Below are 22,673 nucleotides of genomic sequence, written 5' to 3' on the forward strand. Positions count from 1 at the left end.
CGATGCCGTCTGCAGACCGTCGGTCTATTTTTAATTAAAAAATCGGGTTTTCTTTATATTTTTCTATTTTATTTAATAATATGAAATAAAATACAAGATATTACATAATTTTACAAAAAAAATTACAAAAATAACATTTTTTCGCCTGATGATGAATTTCATTAAATAATTTAAATTAGAAATAATTCCTATTTATATTTTTTAACATTTTTAAATTTTTTTTTCTTTTAAAATATTTTTCAATTATATTATATTTTTTGTTTTTGATATTTTTTTTTATAAATCATCATAATCATTTATAAATAAAAAATTATCATTTTTTACACATAATCATCACTCTACGCAAAAAATGATGATTTTTCACAGTTTTTCTGGATAAAATTATTATTATGGAAAATAGGATATTTTGCAAAAAGGGTCTGATTAGGATATGGAAAAGGACACATTGAATCAATTTTGATAAGGTAAATTAAGTTTGGGCTTATCTGCATGTGAATCCCATGATGCATGCTGTAACCCGAAGATCTTCGACGTCTTAAGCTTGAAGAAAGTCGTTTTCTTAACACTGAAGAATTTCGAGTGTCTCCTATGATATTCCCTTAATGGGCAGCTAGCCTCCCACGCAGAGTTGTGGATGTTTCCCGCGATGGTATCCCTCTGAGGAGCAGCTAGCCTCCCAAGTGGATTTGTGAAGATCCCAGTCGCATATACGGTGATATGGATACATCTGGTAGGTGCTTCCGGCATAGAATGACAAAAAAAACATTTAATTTTTAGATAAATTAAAAACAAAATGATTTACGTACCATTTTTCAAGCCTTCGTTTTATGACCTTTCGACCCATCCGTGTGCAAAAAAATCGACAAAATTTACTATTTAATTTAATTTTAATTTTACATAAAGGAAACGTGTAAACTCCTTTCTCATAAGATAGCTTGGAATGGGTAAAGGCAGCCGTGAAATATTAATGCGGACTTACCGGGGAAATGGGGTGATTTCTGCTCCCTTAATGAGATGCACCTCTTCTTGATGAGCTGTGCAATGTCCATGGGTATTATTGAGGAGAGGTTTCGATGGGATACATCACACATTGAGGCAGGTGCCGCCACATGTGTCGTTCTTCTCAATGATTGCGGTCTAGGGAAAAGGGAATGATTCATCAGTTCTTACTGAATCAAGGAAACAAACCAAACTTAACGTGTTTCTTACCCTCATCCCCAACTGGGCAGCTTTAATAACAGCCAGCCTCCGGGGCCGGAACCAATGATCACAAGAACAACTTCCTCACCACATGGGTGCCCCTCCTGCCCAGAACACTCAGTGCTGGTCGATGATTTCGCAGCACGAGGTTTCCACCATAAATCTAAAACCATCACACACGGCAAGGATCAAGATCCTGCCAAGAAAAATTCAATAAAATTTACCTAAAAACAAGAGTTATATGAAATTGTTACAGACTCTGAAAAACAGTGACCCCAAAGAAGGCAAATGTTAAATTGCAAATTTGGAAGATTTATTGGCCGGATTTTCAGAATCTCCCATGTTCTGAACATAATCTAGCATTTAAACTAAAGTTTTCTTTACATTTATCACTAATTCTGTATCTAAATTAATTATTTTATGAAAAAATAGAAAAACTTACCTGATATTTTCACTTTTGCACCAAAAAATTGACATACCGACGTTATCGGCAGACGTCGAAGCCGAAATCGACCTATTTAAAAGACACCGACATGATCGGCCGACATCGAGACCGATTTCGGTCTACGAAATCGAATGTTAATGCCGATGGAATCGACGACCCGATCCCATACGGTGACGGGTTCTTGATAAAAATTAAAGGAATTTCTTTTGGTGTGAAATCACTTTTACGCATTTACGCACCCCTTGTTTTCTGTAGCTTATTTCTGACACACCCCTTGGCAGAAAAATATTTTCCTTTGATTTTGTGTGTGAAAATTTTGTAAAAACCTTTAAAAATCGTGACACGCGCGCTTTTGCGGGCCGTAATTGCGTGAAAAATAAGAAAGACTATACATTACGTGCAAGGAGGCATTAATTTTTAAGGAGTGATTGTGCTAAAACTAAGAAAAGAATAAAAATCAAAACAGTGCGACATAACCCTACTTTTCTAATGCATAAACTTTCTAAAAAATGCAAATTATTGCGATAAAACGGTGTTTTTTCCACGAAACTAAACTAAATCTGTGTCAGGGAGACTATCTGGTGTAATTGCCGGGAAGGAGTGTTGTGTGGAATAGCTGCAAATGATGGATTCATCATCTGGACAGCATGTGGAGTCTGGGATTCTCCGGAAGCGCGCAAAATTCATTCCGGAGGATGAGCTTCTTGTATTTGGATACCAATGCCGCCTGTTCCGAGACGACGAGAAAGCCCAATTCATTGACCAAGGAAAGCACCTCATTCCCTGGATGAACGATAATTCAATTAAAATTGACAGGTTAATAATGTTTCTTTCACACACTTTTGTCACTCTTCTAATTAATTGCCTTAAGGAAAAGTTAAAATATATTTTAATCAATTGAACGATAAAATCTCTCCAAAAAATGATTAAAAGAAAAAGAAAAAAAGAGAAAGAACATTTGTTTGAGATTTCGCGTCATAATCAAATGCGAAATGCAAAGAAGATTTGTAGCAGGATTTTCACATCAACGATTTAGCCCAAAATAATCCCACCGGATGATCCGGGGAGTCGTCTCCATCAACACGCAGGATTTTTTGCCTTACCCGATGCTTGTGTTGTGTTATTGATAAATCCTCGCAGGTGTGGTATGTATGTTAATTGTAAATAAAAATACCAAACAAAAAAACAAAAAAACACCCCCAAAAATGTCCACAAAAAAGAAAATTATTTTTATGTGTCTGAGAGAGCGTCATGGGCAATCTTTTTTGAGTTTTTGTGTGGTGAAGAACTTCTTTGATTTTCCTGCTCCAAGAAAAGAAAACAGGAAAATATCTCCGGAAAGCTTTGAAGATACTGGAAAAGTCTGGACGATAATTGCCCCATCTTTGAGTTTTATTTTAAATCCGCTCCACATGTCTTTTATTCTTTTTAGCATATTGATCCAGCTGCGGATGAAGGAATATTTCTTTTGTATACATTTTTTCATAATAATGCTTCCCTTTCTCATTAAAAGAAAACTCAAGTTTTGTCTTGGCTTGGACGGTATTCTAATATTTCAATTGAATCAGGTACGATGTGCGTGCAACGCTCAATGATTTGAAAATGTACGAGCCCCCACCTGGCGGGTACACCAACCGTCTGGACTACCTCTCTCCGGCTGAGCAGAAGGCTGAGCAGCTTTGCGAAGAGGAACGCTACTACAGTCTCTACCACAACGAACGTGAAGAGGAATACCAACAAGGTAGGAATTGAAAGTCAGATATCAAATCTTTAAAAACAAATTTATTTTTCAAAAGTTTTATTTACGTTCAATCAGTTTTTTAAGCTGGGTTAAACATTTTAAATTGAAAGAATATTTTTAACAGTTTAGACAGCATTTCCTATTGTCCCTGCTGCATTTTCGTTGATGTTTGTCGTATTGATACCATCATTTTTATGTTTCCCAATCAAGTCTTTCAGCGAGTTCTTTAGATCATCAAATATATTCTCCAAATCTTCTTTATATGGACGAATAAACTCATGAAATTCTCTTGCAATTTCCATTTTAATGTTCTTCATATAGTAACGGAATTCTTTTGCTAAATCTTTTATAATTTGTTTCTTGTTCAAAATATATTCTTTATATTCATCTGTAAAAGTAAACGTAAAGAATCATTTAAATGGATCCTAATCGATTTACCTATATATAAATAAATAGAAATCATTTTCTTACCGAATTTTTCCTTAAGAAATTCCTTAATTGAAACTTTTGTTAGTTTTATTAATTTTTTTTAACTAAATAATTTATAGAATAGAAGAGAAAATTTTACTGTTTTTGGCTTGATCAAGTAGAAACTTTTAGCGACTGACCTACCAGATCCCTTAATTTAAATTCTTTCAAGAATTTCTAGGAGTAAAAAAACTCACCATCAGTTGATTGTGCTGCACCGTAGGCCATCAATGGCAAACAGGAGAATCACAAGGATAGCACGCATGTTGATCTCGTTGGAACTTCAACAGAAAACTGTGATCTTGATCGAATTTTTTCGATCTTATAAAGATCCTAAAATTAATCACATTATTCAAAATTTTACGTTATATTTTTTTGCTCTTGATTAAAATAAAAAATAAATAAAATTATTTGATCAAACGTTCCGAATGTGACTAATATTGTCTTAATATAAATAAAGGTGAAAAGTTTGTTCGTTTAAATGTGAAATGGGAATTTTTTCACAACACGTGTGAAGCTTATTTTTATTGAAAGTTCAAATTTTATTGTTGATAAATTGTGTGTTTTATTTATTTATTTTTTCTTGAAACAGATACAGAATATTTTATTGTCGAACATTAAATAAAACTGGAAGAATTCTGATCATTAATAATTGTAGGGACATCCTTCATATTCCACGTGAAACTTTTTTATTTTGTAGTTTATCTATTTAATTTAATTTAATTTATTTTAAGACATTTACAAAGGGGGTTCACTCATCTTACAAATTGTTTACAAAAGAGATGAAAAGAAAGAAAAGAGAAAGACAAAAAATGTACAAACAAAGACAGAAGAAAATTGTTTTTGATCTGGTTAAACATTTCGAAAAAACTGAAAGAACATTTTGAACTGTTATGATGCCATTTTGAGTTGGCACTGCTGCATTTCCTTGTCAGTGGTAACATGGGATTAAGCTCCTTGTAATAGTTCCTTAATATTTTTCTTCAGTTCTTCATATAAATCTCCCAAATCTTCTTTATATGGGCGGATAAATTCAAGAAATTCTGCTGCAATATCTTTTCTAAGCTCTTTTAAATGCTCCTGAACTTCTTTTGTTATTGTTTTTAATTTTTCATGATAATCCTTTATGTTTTCTAACAAGTCGGCTATAAAAATAAACGTAAAGCATGATTTTAAATACAAAGTTATAAATAAAAAAAAGAAAATCATATTCTTACCTTGTTTTTCACGCAAGAACTCCCCAAACTTTAAATATTTTTCTTTTATAACAATTTTGAGTTTCTCAAAAAAATCTTTTATTTTAGACAGGAGAGTCTTCAATGATGGCACCCCCTTTACTAAACAAATAAATAAATTATTTTAGACACCATTTAAACTTTAAATTGATGTAAAGAAAACAAAACGTAAAATATATGTTAGTTTCATTTATTTCAATTGAAAATTGATAGAATTTTTAACTTCTTAGAAAAGGGAAATAGATTTTCATTTACTTATCGCTCTATGCTTACGGGAAAAATTGTTGAGGTCAATCAATTAAATGTTGTTAAAAAGTTTTTTTTTTAATTTAATAAAATTAAAAGTTGAAACTAGGGGAATAATCAAGGATGATGGAATAATTAAATAAATAAAACTTGAAACCTTACTCACCATCAGTTGATTGTGCTGCTGCGGAGGCCACAATGGCAAACAGGAGAATCACAAAAATTGCACGCATGTTGATCTCGTTAGAACTTCAACAGAAAACTGTGATCAAGATCGAGTTTCTTCAATCTTTTAAACACCCCAAAATTCGTCACATGATGCGAAATTCTATAAAGCCTAATGACTTATTTGATCAATTGTTCCGAAGGTAGCAGATAATTTTTAATGAAAGAGAAATGGAAATTTTTTCATAACACGTGTGTTGCTGAACTTTATTTAAAGTTCAATATTCTTTTTATTGATTTAAAGTAAGATCTTCCTTTTAATTTTAATTTACAATTTATTTTAAATTGTTCAAAATTTATTTTAAAAGTTAATTTTTGAACCATTGAACCATATTCTTTAAAAAGAAGAATTTTGTGCCATAAAATAGGGTTACAGTAACAAATTTAATTTTTCATATGAAATGAGGTTGTTCCAATTCTTTATTTTATTATTTTTCTGCCATTTCGTGTAAATATTTTTATTCATATTACTCCTCCTATTAAAAAATCAAAATTGATAACATTTCGGGGCGTTTGCCAGGCACTTCCTTTCGTGAACATGAAAAAAAAAAAACAATTCCGGGAAGCTGCGATTAGGAGTTTTTACTTTCTTGACGTTTTTTCTTCATTCAAATTTTCTAATGAATTGTTTTCGTTTTTTTTCTGCAGAAGAGGAACTCAAGAGAATCCAAACGTCTTCATATGCTCAAGTGAATTTTAGCTATGACACCCCACCTTCAGCTGTACTTCCGGAAAAACAACCCAGCGTCGAGGAGGAGGAAGAGGAGACATTCGAGCCATTGCCTAATTTCCCCATTCCAGCGGATATTGAGTTGGTAAGAAGAGAAATTCTTTCTCATGATTAATTTGCTTGAATTTTAATTGAAATTAACTTTATTTTATCAGCCACCAACTGTGAAGTTGAATGCAATAATTGAGAAGACAGCGAGATTTATCGCCAGCCAGGGGGCTCAGATGGAGATTCTCATAAAGACGAAACAAGCGAATAATCCGCAATTTGAATTTTTAACACAAAATGGTCGCTTTAATGGATACTACAAATTCATTTTGGCTGCAATTAAGGAGAATCGTTACCCGAGCCCCGAGACTGAGGCTAAAGCAACTGATGAGATTGGTGAGGAGGGTTCTGGGGAGCGTAGGGATGTGCCAAAAGTGCCACAGGAGCAGTATGGTGGGCATGGGAGTCAGAAAATCATGCCTGTTATCAAGTACAAACCATCGGCCGATTGTGCCTACACACAGCTCATCAGTAAGATTACTGGAGCTCCGCTTCCGGCTCAAATGGATGAAGATCCCGAAGTGCCAGATATTGTGCCGCCAGAGCCAGTTGTCAGTAAGCCCAGCACGTCGAATGGGAGCTCTGTTGTGATTCAAAAACCACCCCAATTGGCTGACAATGAACGCGTGGATTTCAAGAGGAAAGCCGAGAGTGTTGAAGTGAAGAAGATTTCAACGGGACTCATGTTGGCACAATGCTACAATTCGGATTCGGAGGAGGATGAGGATAGCAATAGTGGGAATAGTTTGTTCAAATTGGACCTTCCTGTTCCGCCAGATGGGTTGCAGCACATCATTGACAAGACAGCGGCATATGTGGCGAAGAATGGGAAGGATTTTGAGGATATTCTACGCACAAAGCAAGATCCACGATTCTCCTTTTTGGACGAATCTTCAGAATACCATCGATACTATATTTACAAAGTTACGGGATCAATCTACCTCCCATCGACGAGTGTCAGTAATGGGGATACACAGCCCAAGAAGGAAGAACCTGAGACATCCCCAAAGGATGATGGTACAACGAAAATTGTAACGCCTGTTTGCTTCTCAATTAAAGCCAAAGATGATCCTCCGGTGCCCATGAAGCCTGTCCTTCCACAAGAGCCGAGTAGTGATGAGGAGGGTGCAGAGAAGAATGGAAGTAATCAGGTGCAGGAAGTGAAGGAATCTAGCGTTGAGGAGAGAAGTGATTCGGGTGATACAAATAGAGATTTGGGTATAAATGTTGAGGAAATTCTCGAGATGGAGGAAAAGAAGGAGGCAAAGCGTGCAGAGGAGAAAGTACGAGACAAACTGGCGGCAGCAGCACGTGAGAAATTGGGATTGATCTCCAAGGAGAAGCAGCTGCAGCTGGAGCGGAAGAAGAAGGCAATGGCGTTCCTCACGCAAATTAAGAGTAAGTACCCCACATTAATTTGCATTGAAAGCAATTTATTTAGAAGGTTTTTGCGCATAAAATTAGTCATATTGCGTCGATCTCGTGTGAATTTGCGTCTTTTTCATGCTAAAACTCGATGGCTGGAGCAAAAAATCACAGATATTGCCATGAATTGATTCTTTTTAAATATAAACTTAAAATAACTTTTAATTTAATTAATTTAACTTTGTAATTCCAATTTTAATATTTTTTTAATGATAATTTGGCTTATTTATGCTTATTTTTTGCAATTTTTAAAAGGTTCTGGGGGACTTTTGAAACAACCACAACCAAATGCCACAGTCACGGTGACGGTGCCTTTAACGACTGCCAAGCAGACATCTTCATCTGTGGAGAATGGGCAGGAAGGGGATTCCGATACGGATGTGTCAATTCATTCACTGCCCACAGCGACGGATGTGCCGCACGAGAGGAGTCGCAGCAGATCGAGGAGTAGCAGAAAACGACGCACACGGTCAAGATCAAGGTTTGTTGTGGAGCTCTCAAGAGGAAATGGCGGCGAGATTAATGTGGTTTTCTCTATTTTTCAGGACACGCTCAACATCGGGATCGTCGTCACGATCATCACGTCGGCGTTCGGTGTCGGTGAAGAGGAAGAAGAAAAAATCCAAACACGAGAGGAGTAAGAAGAAATCCAAACGGAAATCCCGCAGTAGATCGTCAGAGAGGAAGCACAAAAAGAAATCTTCCAGGAGACGGAGTGAGGAGAGGCACAGATAGGGAGCAGGGGGGGAGTGAGCCGGAATGTTGGATTTGGTAATTAAATAGAAAGAAAAGAAAAAAAAAAGAACTTTGTTATCGCATTTTTGCAAATCTCATCCCGTCCCGAGCGAAAACGTGATGCCAGAGGTCAGAGCTGATAAAGCACTGAGAAATATAAAGCACTGGTGGAGAGTAAGGAGGGGAGGGGGTATTTAATTCGATAGTAACTTGTGCCTCAAGCTCAGTTCTCGTCTTATTTTTGTTCAAAGCAGTTGTCTTTAAAGAGTTGTGTCTTCTGGAGTGAGCAGTTGAAAGAGTGCAATAATGAGGGTTTTAGTTGAGGTAGAAGAAGAAAAAATGGAAATTTGTGATCAAAATTGTGGAGATTTAAAAAAGAAGTTTTTGGTGATTTCTTTTTGTAGTCACCAACGATCCTGGATCCGTCGGAATTACTCCGTCCGGAACCGGAATTTATGGATAAAAGCGCCTCAAAGTTCCGCGACTACACAGTTGATGCAGCAGATCCACTCAAGGAGAGAGTCCGTCAAACCTACAGGAAGATGCATCTCAATCAGACCGTTGATTTTGTTAAAGGTACAGCGTTTTTTCCTCTTAAGTTTGATCATTTTTGCTTTAGAACTTTGAGTTTTTTTTGTAAATTTTTGTACATTAAAAAATCCTGCAATTTGTCTTTTTATTTAAGACTTCTTATTATTCAAAATTCTTACAAACTTTAAGGGTATGCGAGGGAGTAATAAATTGCAGAATAATTCCGTAAAAATCGCTCAATATTTATTAATGATTCTCAAATAGTTCAATTTTATAAGCGAATATTTTAAATATTTCTTTAATAAAATCTTTGAATTTTTTCTCATATAAAAATCTAAATGATTTAAGAAATCTGACCAAAATAAGTTAATTTAAATAGAAAAAAAAATAATAATTTTCTTGAATTCAGTATAATAACTAATAGATCAGTTAAAGTAGAGCTCAATTTCCTTGAACAGTTTCACAATTCAGTTTCAATTTCAACTTCCTTTTTCTAAATTAATTAGAAGAAGGGATTAAAAAGGATATTAAATGTATCTGATGATCCTCTTATTAATTTTTCATCAATTAATTAAATCATTCAATTTAAAATTCCAGGCCTTATTGAGCGACTTTGAATGCTTTGAACTTTGAATTGTGTACTTAAATTTCAAGATTTCAAGTGAATTTCAAGGGTTTATTGGTCGCTAAATAAGGACCATTATTTTTTAAATAATTTTTTTATGATTATTATTCGAAGAGATTTTTATTTTCTTTTTTAAAATAGATATAAAAAAAACTAAATGGGAATAACGATCCGTTCTTACACTGAACGATTGATTAATATGGAGGCGCCTGGTCGTTGCTTAGAAGTTCCATTCTCATACAAAAATTAGCCAAAAATAAGCTCAATGGAGGCGCCGAGTACTTATTTTTACGTAGATTTAACTTGAAAATCAATGCAGATCATTTAAAGATGAAACAGCATCATAATACTTTATGCAATCCAACTTGAATGCGATAACCCAATCAGTTGTGTTATCAAGTCAAAGAAAATAAAAATAAAATACCAAAAAAAGTCGCGATAAATCTCCGCGTAAGAAGAAATAAAATTATAGAGTTTTGAATGAAAATATTTTTATTATTCGCCTAATTTCAAATGACGTCCTCACAATCTATTTGCATGTTTACAAACTTCTCCCATTCTCACTCTCTGCGTCGTTCCCGCGCGCGGGTTTTATCAATGAAAGAGGAGTTTTTGCGATAATCCACCAAAAAGGTCACGAGTACCATGATGATGCGATGATCCTTTTCTAATGAATTCTCCCCACTCTCATTCTCTTTCTCTGTGTAATAATTTTCCATGCAGGACGTCACGCGGACTGGTTGACCTTCTCCAAATTCCGCGCCACAATTCGCGAAGCTCTGGAGCGTTTGAATGATTTGGTGGATGAATCAGATCCGGATTTGGACCTGCCGAATATTGTTCATGCCTTCCAGACGGCTGAAAGAGCACGCGAGGAGCATCCAACGCTCGATTGGCTTCACCTCACGGGGCTCATTCATGACCTGGGGAAGGTGATGGCGTTCTATGGGGAGCCTCAGTGGGCTGTTGTGGGTGATACCTTCCCCGTGGGATGCCTCTGGTCCGACAACATTGTCTACCGCAGTGATAGCTTCGAAGGGAATCCCGATGGGGAGAATCCCAAGTTCAAGTGAGTTTCATTTCGTACTAAAAAAAGCGAATTTGTTAATTTTCTATTTGAAAAAAAAAAAAAAAGTAAAATCAATCAAGTGCAAAAGGTCAGATTCAAGCAATCTCCACGTAAAGAATTTCTCGTATTTTTGGTGGCTCTTTGATAGCTTTATCTATCTTTGAGTATAATTTGGTAACAATTTTAGCAAAATTTGAGTTATTTTTGCTTTTCTTCAAATAATTTTTTAAAGAGAAAAAATGAACTTTCTTTTATTCCTGAAAGTCATTCATTGACCTTTTGCCAATTTTTTTTTATTGAGACGATAAACTTTTCTTCAAATTACTTTTACTTACCTGATGAAGATGGAAACTTGGAGGCTCCTTTAAAACGTCATCACACAAAACAACATATAATCTTTAAGTATCTTAATCGTCACTTATACATTTCTAGCGCCCGGATGCATTTTTTAATCGTCACGGATAAATTTTTTGGCGTCACGGATACATCCCTCTACTTATATCGTCCTCTGTGATATAATTTTATTAAAAAAAAATATTTTCTCCTAATTTTGAAGCACAAAATACGGCATGTATGAGCCCCAGTGCGGTCTACGCAATCTGATGATGTCATGGGGCCACGATGAGTACATGTATCGTGTACTGAAGCACAACAAGTCCACACTTCCTGAGCAGGCGCTCCACATAATTCGCTATCATTCCTTTTACCCATGGCACTCCTCCGGCGACTATCAGCACTTGATGCGGCCCGAGGACGAGGAGATAAAGAAGTGGGTGCTGTGCTTCAAGTAAGTCATCCACCCACGCACGAGATCCTCGTCGCGTGCGCCCTAAATCTCATTCTTTTTTTCTTTCTTTCTTGTTGCAGTCGTTACGATTTGTACACGAAGAGCACCAAAATGCCCGACATTGAGGCTCTCTGGCCGTACTATCAGTCCCTCATTGATAAATACTGTCCTGGAATCCTCGAATGGTGATGCTTTACTATCTTTACTACATAAAACTGCTGGTGCGGAAGTTAATGCGCTTTAATTGCTCTTTTTTTTCTCATTCTATTCTAAAATAAATGAAATGCAATGCATTTCAGTTAGAAGGTGTATTTTATGAGGAATAAAATTGATTTTCTTTTGGCAAGAAAAATGTATATTTTTTCTTTTAATTTTATTTCCTACTTTTTGTGTTCAAAAAATTATTTTCTTGTGCGAAAAAATGAGATTCTAAAGTACAAAAAATTTTTTTGAGACCTGCAGAAGGAGGAAAAGCATCCTCCAAACGTCATTCTCTACGTTTACCAACGTTTTTTTTTTTAAAGGAAGAATTTTTGACATTTTTGAATATTTTATAATTTTTCGCGACGTATTTCAAAGTTGTCTAAAAAGTCAATATTTGGCTAAAATTCTTGAAATTTCGAGCAAGGAGTTCTAAAACTCTTTCTTTAATCAAATTCATTTAAATTTTATGAAAATAAAATCTTTTTATGCAATTTTTAGGCACGCAAACACTTTTATTGGGTCCTATTCGGCATCTAAGAAATCCTTGAAATCGTTGATATTTCTGAAGAAATTCTTGAAATTTCAGCAATTTCTTGGTCGCAGAATACTGCCCATTATATCTAATTTTCTCTTTAATACTTACCTTCATTGCTGTTCTTGTCAATTAAAAAAAATCCCTTAAAGTAAAAATTAATAAAACTCAAAAATTCTAACTGATCGCAATATATATATTTTTCTTTCTCTGTATTTTTTCTTTACTTATAAATTCTTTTTACACGAGTACAAAAAAATTACAGAATGCGACACCGATGTACCTTTGGTCCCATATTTTTTTTTATTATTTCCTCTCTTTCTCTTCAAATAAATCTGACTCAATACTTTTTTTTTGTTTTAAATTAAAAATATTTTTTTCTTCTTCTTCAAAATTGGAATAAAATATATTACATTCACATTATAAGAGATATAGAAACGACAAAGAAAAAAAATAAAACATTTTACAGGAATAATAAAAAGTTATAACAGCATAATTTCTCCATTTTTTTGTGGAATAATTTAATTGAGGGGGTGTTCATCGCTAAAAAATATCTCCCCATCTCATTTGTTAATAAAGCTCTCTCTCCCTCTTCTTCGAGTGTGGAGATATTTTTCAGGGGAATAATCTTTTCAAGAAAACGAGGGGTAAAACAACACATCTATGCCCAGCTGGACTCTGACTACATCTTCTTCAGGGAATTCCTATTGAAGTTCCGTATGGAGTTGAGAAGTTGATCACGTGGATCAGCTTCCGGAGCTGAAATTTGCTTCTTCACCACTGCACGAACAACTGGACGTAGTTGTGGTGGTGGTGGTGGAGGTGCTGGACTTGGGGGCGCCTTAACTGATTGTTTTGGCTGTTCTGTCGGTGATGGCGGTGGCAGGGAGATGGAATGATTAATTGGCTGCTGACGCGTGTGGAATGATCTTGTAGGCTGTGGTGCCTTTTGTGCTTCCTCCTCTTGCGCAAGAATCTTCTCCTTCAAGCCCGTCTTGCGGAGTGTGTGCTGCCAAAATGGAGCTTCCGGTGGAGAGCTCTTTTGCTGGCCATTTGCCAGGAATGTTGCATTTGTCTTCCTCTCGGGAATCTTCTCTGGAACTTTTTCCGGGACTTTCTCAATCTTCTTCTCTGACATCACCACAGCAGGAGCAGGAGCTGGTTGTACTGCTGCAGAGCTATTAATCTTTGTGACACTCACTGCCCGGGTGAGATGCTGCTGTGCTGCTTCTTCTTCAGCCCGGAAGCCCCGTACAACGGGTGCAATCTTACTGAAATTCCCCAAACTCAATGGACGCACATTGAGGGATGCACTGGTGATGCTATTGACACGATTAACAGGCTTCTGGCGCACTTCTGGCTTCCGGAGGATCACTGCAGCCGGTTCACATTGCTCTTCCAGAGGAGGCACATTCTTCTTGTATTCCACCCCACGGACAACCGGGAGGTGATTATTGAGCCCTTCGGGTTCCTTCTTCTCCGGCATTGGCACGGATATTGCTTGATCTGTCCGGAAGCCCCGAGGAAGGGTTGTACTGCCGCCAAAGCAGTAATCACTGTCGGATTTTATGCAAACCTGCAGGAAGAAGGTTTAAAATTAGATTTTTGTTGTCTTTTGTTTAAAAACTTAAATCTCAATAATAAATTATCTTACCTGAACCTTGGGACGTTCATTCCATGCAGATAAATTGATCTTTGGTGGCCCTTTGTACACCCATTTCTTGGGTGCTTCCTCCTCTTCAATCTGTTCCTGTTTCTTCCCATTTATTTCTGATTTCTTCTCATTTTGTTCAAGCTTCCTTTCATTCTGATCCAGTTTCTTCTCACTCAATTCAAGCTTTCTCTCATTCTCCTCCTGCTTCCTTTCATTTTGCTCCAGCTTCCTGCCATTCAGCTCGACTTTCTTCTCCACAACTGGAGGTGGTGGCTTCTTAACTTCAACCCTTTGCACCAAAACAGCCTTCTCAGGCTCAGATTTCTCCAGAATCTCCACACGTAACTCCTGTGGGGCCTTTTCTTCTCCAACAGTCGCAACTTCCGGCAAATGCGTCATACTATTCTTCCGTGATGACGACAAAATGGATTTCATCACCTCAATACTCTGCAAAGATGGAGAGTCCGTAATGCTGAGCTCACTGGAATACCTCCGTGGGGGATTCGGGAACTCAACACTGTGCCTCGGTGAGGTGCGACTCTCAAACTTCTGTGCTGCCAGGAGGGAGATGTAGGATGAACTTCGTGGTGTGCCCGCGAAGGAATTCCCAAAATCTGCTCGTGTTGAATGGAAGGAATCCGATCGGGCAACGGGGGTTGTCTTCCGGAAGAATGTACTCTGTGTCAGGGAGGGTCTCTTCACATAATCCCTCGGTCGTTCCTCCACGTCAATTGAGGCTCTTCTCAGGAAATCTTCTTCATTGAATTCTTCCTCAGGTGATCCACTTCCATTCACGACGGGCTTCACAACGGGTTTCACAGCGGTATGCATGTCCTCCTCCACGGTGTACGTGCTAATGCGGAAGTTTGAGAGATTGCACGGCTTTACAGCATCAATCTCCTCGGGTTGTTCCACCCTCCGTATGACACTCTCAATTCTATTGCTACTTATGACACTATTCAGCTCATCAATCACCTCATTCTTCCCCTCTTCGATGGATTGTTGCTTCCTCGGAGGCATCTTTTCAATGGCAAAATCCTTCACAACCACCTCCTGCTGTACTTCAGCATCCTTCTCCGGTTCCCGATCATCGTCCATTTTCGTCAGGAAGGCAAATTCATTCTCAATATACCGCTCCCGACGCTTCTCCAGCGATTGGAGCAGCAAATTCCTCTGATACCCATCCTCCAAGTCAGAATTAATCACTTCAGCATCGAGGGTTGTGTACGGATCAGCAATAACTTCCCTAATTACCGGCCTGATGTCCACATCGGACACAAGGGTTGTGTTGGAATCTGACTGGACAGTACGTGTGTCATCAGCGAGAGACATGTAGTCGTAGTAGACATTCCCATTGAGCGTAGCCACATCATCGGGAACGGAATTATTACCATCGGCAAACTTTGGTGGAGCTGGAAGGGTGTACGTCCACAGGGGTGATGGGGATCGAGCTAAATCATTCTCCTCTGACACTTTGGCCATTGCTTTCTGCTCCGGGAGATTGACTTTTGGTGCAGATGGAGGATCTTCTGGGACTCTATTTGGGATACTTTGCACTGAAGGAGGTTCTTTTTGTGCTTCCGGAAGCTTGGAATGTTCTTTGTTTTGTTTTTCCTCCATAACCACTTCTGGGGATACTTTTGGCGATTCCTTCTGCACAATTGGTTGTTCTTTTGGCACTTTTGGAGGCTCTAAATGTTCCGGAGAAGCTTTGTTGTGGTTTGAATTCTCAATGGGAGTTTTAGGAAGTTCTATTGATGCCTTTCGTTGTTCTGAAGAAGCTTTAGGCTGTTCAATTGGAATCTTTTGTTGCTCAATTGAAGCTTTTGGCAGCTCAACTGGCTCCTTATGAACTTCCTTAAGTTTCCCTTGAGCTGCCTGTGCTTCCTGACTTGGCTCAATAACCTTCCCCATCTTGATGCTGTAAATATTAACCCTGTGATCATCATCATCGGAACTATTTGTGCTCTCCCTTCGTATCTCCGTAATGGACACCTTTGATGGCTCCTCCTGTTTCATTTGCGTTGTCTTTATGGCAATGGACAGGGGTCCATTGGGCTTCATTTCCACCACTTTCACCCCCATGCACTCCTTTCGCTCCTCCTGGATTACATTCTGCTTCACCAAATTCACATTTATCGCTTGCGTTGCATCGACATTTAGCATAACTTTGGATACATTGCCATTGGGAAGATTTGTGCTCACATCACGCATCTCCTCATCTGCTGATGATTCACTTTTTGGTATTGATCGTGGTGTTGGGACTGGTGGGACACTCCTTGGGGGCGGAGCAGGAGCTGCCTTCTTCTTTTTAGCTGCAAAAGAGAAATTTTAAAGAGAAAATTCATTTTTTTTGAGATTCTTCTATTTTTCTACAAATGAGAGGAAAGAGAAGACTCACCAGCAAAGAGTTGCCGCTTCCTTGGTACGGGTTCAGGCAGGGATTCACGCATTTCGGATGACTCACTGGACGTTCGGGAATGATTGGGATCTGTAGATGGACTCTCCTTGCCATTGACATGATGATGATTCCCATTGACAATGTGCATCGACATTGGCCTCAATCGCATATTATTGGCTTCCACGATGCCCTGTGGTGTGTCGTGACTCCGTAAATCTGTTACGGAGCTGTACCTTTCCGCAATGGGTGAACCATTTCGATGTACCTCAGCACTCGTGACCAGTTGATTTGTCTCCTCCACGGAGAGATTTGGCGATGACACGTGGAAATTCTTCTTCACCGGCAGGGGCTTCTTGAATTCCGTCGTCTTCGTTGTATTCCGATTGATGTCCATCTGATGCTCCGGGATGCTATTCTGACTCGGTGGTCGTGGTGCAGCACGTTTCTTCCGTGCTGGTGCCACGGGTGGCTGATGCCGTGGATGACTCCCGGACGATTCGACGGAATTCAGGGAATTCGTTGAGCTGTACGGGGAGGTGGTCTTGAGGAATTGCCGGGAATTTCGGCTGACTTCCGACGATGACAGTGATTCCCGATTCCCCGGGAGTCGCATCTTATTCAGGTCATCAATGTTGAAATTATTCCCATTGTGAAGGCGTTCCGTCTTCGGCACGAGCCTTATCTCATTGAGTCCCACCTCACCAATTGTTAGGTCATTGCTGAACACCTGAGAATTATCCATTGGATGCCGAAACTCATACTTATCCCGATCGAGCTGCTTATTGACACACGTGAGCTCCATCAGCTGTGCCAGGCGCGTCTTTGCACCCACCCTGGCCACATAGAGCTGATCCCGCGGCAGACTAACCGTAATGCGGAAAGTCTGCTCAAATGGGGCGTTGCTCATTGCAGCCAGTGGCACGATCTTGTTGTGTTGACTAGACGTGTCCAGGTTGGACATTGATCGGCTGAATGTCGATGTATGTTTTGACGGTGAGGATGAATCTGCAAAAAGACACACAAAAATCCCACACATAATGGCATTTCATGTTTTCACAGCTCTCCAGCAGACCCACCCTGTTTCCCCGGAAGGTGTTCCCGCCCAGAAAAAAAAACTACTACAAGAAAATTTTTATTTACATTCCCGCGCTTAAATATATTGCATAATCTACACAAACTTCTTATTTCCCTTTCGCCGTAAAAATGTATTTACATCTTTTATTTTGTCCAAAAAAGAATTCACAGCTTTACAGTAGAAAAAAAAATAATAAAAAAAAATGCTTTTATGACGACACTGTGACGGAAATTAACATCAAATATTCAATATTTATGTATTATTCATTTCATTGTCAGCGCTAATTGAGCAAATTCATCATCAACAGAAATTATATTCCCCCATATGTTGGCATAGAAAACTCGTGATTGGAAAAAAGATAACCCATCCTATGGAAGCAAAGATTCACATGGAGGCTCTTTGAGTGTGCTGCGAAAAGGGAATATTAGTATTTTTTGGGATAAACAAGAATAAATTAATAAATTCAATGAATTTGGAATAAAATTTGTAAAAAAAATATTTTTGAATAAAATAAGAATTTGTTTTAATTCTAGAACAAAAAACAAAAGGAAATGGAATACTCAATGCTAGAATTTCATAAAATAATAAACATTAGAAGATTTAGAATAAAAATGCCTAACGTTAGAAATTCTTAGAAAAATTGCTTATTGCTTGAAAATCGGTTATATAACATACCTTTTAAGATGTATCTATGTTATCTAGGTTGATTTAGAAGCCGATATATTAATACAAAAACTCAGAAATATAATTTTAATAATAGAAAATTATCTCACAGAATTCCCTTTTGACTCATTTACAATATCAGTGACATTTAAATAATAAAACATTAAATTTAAATACGCTAAAACACGACAAAAGCGGCAATTTATACAGAAGTTACCTTCTCTTGCGACTATAGAATTTCAATGAGAAAAATAAAATAAAACTACGCGAATTATTCTCCCGCACATCCATTATCTCTCTTATCAAATTTACTTTTTTTTTCATTCACTGCAAAATGAAATCACAAGCATGGAATCTTTAGCTGAAGTATCTATCTCTCTGACTAATGCGTAATACACGCTACAGGGTGCTCTTGCTGTTCATCAATTGCATCATGATGATTCATTTTAAGTAAATTCAGGTGAAATAAATCAATTGATTTGCCTTCAAAATTTGCAAATGTGAATGGATAAATTTTCCTAAATTGATGAAGAATTTGGCACAGAGAATAAATTGGGTGTTGTTAAATCAATATTTGAACCACACATAAAACTAACATTCTAATCTCTACAGACAAGCCCAAGCTTAACTGGAAGAAAGGAAATGCTTACCATCTTTATTCTTCTTCCCCAGTAATCGATTGAGAGTGGATAATCCATTTTTAACGCCTCCATTCATCATTTTTTGTTCGTGTCTGAAATGAAATGAAAAAAACATCATTAATTCCTTGAACTTTCGCGCTAAAACGGGAAATTGGTATGGCTTCCCATTTCTCTTTGATTAAATACAAAAAAAAAAAAGATTCTCCTCCACCTCCCCACGCAGTTCATTTGAGTCATCGGCATGCAAGAATAAAAAGAAGAGTGATACGCAACACTGAGGTAGAAAAAGAAACATCTTTTCGCTTCTTTCGCACGATGGCATTTTAACCAAGTGGTGTAATTAAAAATATTACTCACGTGGCTTGGAGTGTTCAATGTGTAAATAAAAATAATAAATAAATAAATATGAGATATGTGCAATGCAAGGGGAGAATTCTAATGAAGAATCTCCTATTGCTCCGGTGAGCTTGTTTAGAGACGTAGAGAGGGAAAGTAAATGATTTTTTTTGCATTTTGCAGCAGAATTGTGTCGATTCGAGGGAAAAACTCGCTCTTGAAACAATTGTAAAAGCAATATACCTTGGGAATTATTTACAGGGAGCTGTAAGATAAATAAATATTTATTTCCAATATGAAGACCTCTTGAATATAGCAAAGCGCCGTTGGGAAGAGCTGTTTTTCTGTGAATTTTTATTTAAAAGATTTTGTTTAAATTTATTCCTTGAAGTTCTTTTAATTTTACAAAAGAAGAATTCATTTTAAAAATTATCAAAAAAAATTCTAGAAGAGATTTTGTGCGATTAGAAAACAATTATAATTTAGTTATCCAGAACAGACTGAGTAATAAGAGACAAAACGAATTTTTCAATGAGTTTTTAAAAAACACTTTTGTACCTCACTGTTGCAAGGAGAAGACATATAACGCATAACGTAGGAATTAAGAAAAAAAACACAGGCTGAGTAATTAAAATTGATTGAGTATGAAATACCCAAGACGATATTTTTTTTATTTACTGTGCATTGGAAATATAAATAGGTACACCATTCTGCAAACTTGCAAAATTATTCACGATTTTCTTTCGTATTTTAGTAGCTACTGTACAACTGCTACACTTCAGTTTCATTTACTTTACATTCACGCAGAAAATTCATTGATGTGAAAATGAGGCAAAAAGGTGTGACAATTACAAATTTTAATTGCAATAAAAATCAAATGAAGGAAAAATGCTTGCCTATTGACCGTGAAATCCAAAAACTTATTTCACTTCTCACCGTTCCAACACTCAAATACTTTTGATGATTTATAAAAACTAAAAGAGTTTTTCACAATCTCTCATAATCATTTTCCGCTCGACAATCAAGCACTAATATAAACTCTGCTGTTGTTGTTGTCCAGGCGACACCGCCACGAAACAATCTTATTTAATTGCCTTCTCTATAGACACCTCTCTCTGGTTACTAATACAAAACACGAACTAATAAGTAGGTACACATGAGAGTGGGAACCTCTATAGCAAAATGCCATTTTTGAGCACACGATATCAATTTCATTCCAATATCTAAGGAATGTCTCTCCACAATTGCGCAAAAAAAAATCAACCTTTTATTCGCTATTGTGACTGTATGTACATATATAGAGGGAAGATTATTGGGGAATTCATTTTGCGCATAGGGTGTCCAAAGGCAGATGCATCTTATTTTAAAAGAATTTAATTTTTTTAAGTCTGACGTTTTATTAAAAAACTACGAGGTATTGAACCAATAAAGAATTGCTTAATTGCCTTGTTGGTTTTTATCTTACTTTAGAATCAGAATTTTGGTTAGTTATAGAAGGGAATTCTTAAACAGAACACGCGACTTAAAAAGAGTTCTAGCTAGAAGGCATTCTGCTAGAATAAAATTTACTAGAAAATTAATTAAGGTGCAAACTTTTTTTCAACGAATGGTGTCATTCAAAGAATAATTTGTTTTAAAACAGATTTTTTTAAATGAAATAATTTCGAACCTATCGTAAAGTCTTCATCAGGTCTATCACGTCTATTACTGATTGATTTAGAAACATAATTTTCATATTTTCTATAAAGAACATTTTTCATGGGACACCCTATAGAATGAGAAATACTTTTGATAAGATTGTGTGAATTATTCAGTATCAAGTCCCCATTTTTCTGTCTATCGAAACCTTTTGTTTCCCTCTCTGTCTCTTGCTCTTGGAATTGGTAGCGATAAGGCAAGGCGACATACTCCAAACAATCATCTTTGCTTTTAATTACGTATATACCTCTGTTCAAAATTTTCTCTCTTTTCTATAAATGAAAATCCCTCATGAAAAAAAAAATCAGAAAGCTGTCAAGGTGATTTTTTCTTCTTCATTTTGTAATCTATGCAAAGATTGGTTTCATTTTCAATATGAGATATGTATTTACAAAAGGTTTTTTTTAATGAAGAAATCCACGTGTCAGGTGACTGTGAAGACGTCAACTCCGTGTAAAAAACGAACAACATACAGCAAAGTTTATTAAGAATATCATAATCCTCCGTGAAATTTCATTAGCTCAGCTGATACTCTCTGTGGCATACAAATTATATTCCTAATGCCGTGTTTTTCTTGAGCATTGAGTAAAACCCATGGCACGGGTTTCAGTTGAAAGTTAATTTAATAATTTCATTTTTTTTGCAAGCATTCTTTTTTTTTCTTCAAAGGAATCCTCCTTCTTATATGTCCCAAATTCCATCAAAGTGTGGCGAACCATCCACAAAGTTATTTCCTCATCATCATCGTATAATATTTTGTATGTTCACATAGTTTTCGAATGCACAATTGCAGGCATTCTTTGCGGCAACACCAGGAGAGATTAATGGAGGTATTTTCACTCTTGGGACACCTATAGCCAATATAAGTACATATATAATTCCAATAGAGCAAATAGTTAAGTAGATATACCCTTCCCTTTTTTTGTACCTGCTTTTTCACACAACAATGTCTGTGTAATAATTTTACAATAATTCATCAATCAAGCCAATGAAGCGGAACCTCGGCATTAATTTCACTTGTAAAAGGGGCGCCCCATTCAGAGATCTAAGACCAAACATTAGAAAAGAGAGACACTAATTCCTCAACAATTCACCTCTTGTGTGATTTTGGCATACCCCAACACAGGGCTCTTAGTGAAATTTGCAAACTCACAGCTTTTAGACAGAGAGAAATTTCAATTGATTTTTCTTATGAATTAAAAGGAGTTTATTCATTTTGAAGTTCTATCCTATTTTTGTAAAGGATTTATTGACTAATAAAAATCTTTTGAACAATTTTCACGAATAATCCTGTACACAAAAAGTCAACGAGCGAAAATGATTAGGACGAGAAAAGTGGAGTTAATTGTCGATTGAGTGTCTGATGCGATTGCATAAAGGGGAAAGGTCTCTTGTTGGTGCAACTACTTGCATTCTACTACCTTTAAAATGTAGTTTATTGGCGCATCATTTAAATCTCTTTCATTGCAGGTGGAAACATATATAAATTTTGCCATTTTGGATAAAATCAATGGGAATCAAATTGTCTCTCTGTCTGAAAATTTCGTGCGACCGGTAGCTTTATGCGAGATAAATGGGCGGTTGTTGGTAACAATTGCAGAGAAAATTCATTCCCAAGTGAGACATGCGACAAAATGCGAAGGAAGCTTTAAATGAGTACAAAAATATATATAAAAATAAAAGACTAAGCACTCCCGCACGTTTAATGAGAAGAAATTTAGTGTTGTAGATAACAAACACCCATGGTTGGTGTTTTTCGAGTATTTAAACCCACGATATGTTTTCCCTACTTGGCAATTAAAGACGCGCGCAAAGAGCACAAAGTCTGTGAATAAAAAAAACTGCCGCTGAAACGGTTAAAAAAATAAAGATAATATGTTGCTTTCAACATAAATATTTGCAAGAATATTAAAAAATGCCAAAAATGGATATGGGAGACATTGATTCCTCTACTGGGAC

The 22,673-nt window shown here is 36.8% G+C and overlaps 3 protein-coding genes and 1 long non-coding RNA gene across 7 annotated transcripts in view; 2 read left to right on the forward strand and 2 right to left on the reverse strand.

The window, feature by feature from the left end:
- Positions 1-986: 986 nt before the first annotated feature.
- LOC129795890 (uncharacterized) lies at positions 987-1,799 on the reverse strand. Its single transcript, XR_008751163.1, has 3 exons — positions 1,643-1,799; positions 1,210-1,396; positions 987-1,137 (listed from the first exon to the last, which is right to left on the reverse strand). It is a non-coding gene; the product is annotated as an uncharacterized LOC129795890 (long non-coding RNA).
- Positions 1,800-1,903: 104 nt separating this feature from the next.
- Positions 1,904-8,572, forward strand: LOC129795942 (protein suppressor of white apricot). 3 transcript variants are annotated; one of them, XM_055837524.1, is made up of 6 exons: positions 1,904-2,790; positions 3,214-3,386; positions 6,209-6,375; positions 6,446-7,736; positions 8,019-8,244; positions 8,309-8,572. In XM_055837524.1, exons 2-6 carry the CDS (start codon positions 3,248-3,250, stop codon positions 8,496-8,498), a joined length of 2,013 nt encoding a protein of 670 aa, XP_055693499.1. In that variant the 5' UTR covers positions 1,904-2,790; positions 3,214-3,247; the 3' UTR covers positions 8,499-8,572. The 3 variants fall into 3 exon arrangements, with proteins under 3 accessions (XP_055693499.1, XP_055693506.1, XP_055693489.1); XM_055837531.1 differs by having other exon boundaries at positions 1,904-2,785; XM_055837514.1 differs by having other exon boundaries at positions 1,904-2,461.
- A 133-nt stretch (positions 8,573-8,705) lies between these two features.
- LOC129795982 (inositol oxygenase) lies at positions 8,706-11,862 on the forward strand. Its single transcript, XM_055837582.1, has 5 exons — positions 8,706-8,822; positions 8,903-9,074; positions 10,378-10,723; positions 11,280-11,510; positions 11,591-11,862. Exons 1-5 carry the CDS (start codon positions 8,805-8,807, stop codon positions 11,697-11,699), a joined length of 876 nt encoding a protein of 291 aa, XP_055693557.1. The 5' UTR covers positions 8,706-8,804; the 3' UTR covers positions 11,700-11,862.
- Positions 11,863-12,421: 559 nt separating this feature from the next.
- The window catches only part of LOC129795925 (titin), a 28,712-nt gene continuing 18,460 nt past the window's right edge, over positions 12,422-22,673 (reverse strand). The window contains exons 1-5 of one of the 2 annotated variants that reach the window (XM_055837488.1): positions 19,913-20,090; positions 18,690-18,772; positions 16,302-17,306; positions 13,901-16,215; positions 12,422-13,822 (exon numbers count right to left, since the gene is read on the reverse strand). In XM_055837488.1, coding sequence (XP_055693463.1) covers positions 12,929-13,822; positions 13,901-16,215; positions 16,302-17,306; positions 18,690-18,759 — 4,284 coding nt within the window. In that variant the 5' untranslated portion in view covers positions 18,760-18,772; positions 19,913-20,090 and the 3' untranslated portion in view covers positions 12,422-12,928. Of the gene's footprint in view, positions 13,823-13,900; positions 16,216-16,301; positions 17,307-18,689; positions 18,773-19,912; positions 20,091-22,673 lie in introns of those variants that run through there. The other variant, XM_055837480.1, reaches the window with a different exon arrangement.

This window comes from Lutzomyia longipalpis, chromosome 1 (assembly GCF_024334085.1).
Source record: "Lutzomyia longipalpis isolate SR_M1_2022 chromosome 1, ASM2433408v1".
Taxonomy (NCBI): Eukaryota; Metazoa; Arthropoda; class Insecta; order Diptera; family Psychodidae; genus Lutzomyia; species Lutzomyia longipalpis.

What these genes read in the sequence shown, in the direction of transcription:
- LOC129795982 (XM_055837582.1), top strand. An exon ending in GACCGTTGATTTTGTTAAAG is followed by an intron (nt 9,075 to 10,377) that starts GTACAGCGTTTT and finishes TTTTCCATGCAG; the next exon opens with GACGTCACGCGGACTGGTTG. An exon ending in AAGTGGGTGCTGTGCTTCAA is followed by an intron (nt 11,511 to 11,590) that starts GTAAGTCATCCA and finishes TTCTTGTTGCAG; the next exon opens with TCGTTACGATTTGTACACGA.
- LOC129795942 (XM_055837514.1), top strand. Translation starts at nt 2,268, where the DNA reads ATGATGGATTCATCATCTGGACAGCATGTGGAGTCTGGGATTCTCCGG. An exon ending in AATTCAATTAAAATTGACAG is followed by an intron (nt 2,462 to 3,213) that starts GTTAATAATGTT and finishes CAATTGAATCAG; the next exon opens with GTACGATGTGCGTGCAACGC. An exon ending in TGAAGAGGAATACCAACAAG is followed by an intron (nt 3,387 to 6,208) that starts GTAGGAATTGAA and finishes TTTTTTCTGCAG; the next exon opens with AAGAGGAACTCAAGAGAATC.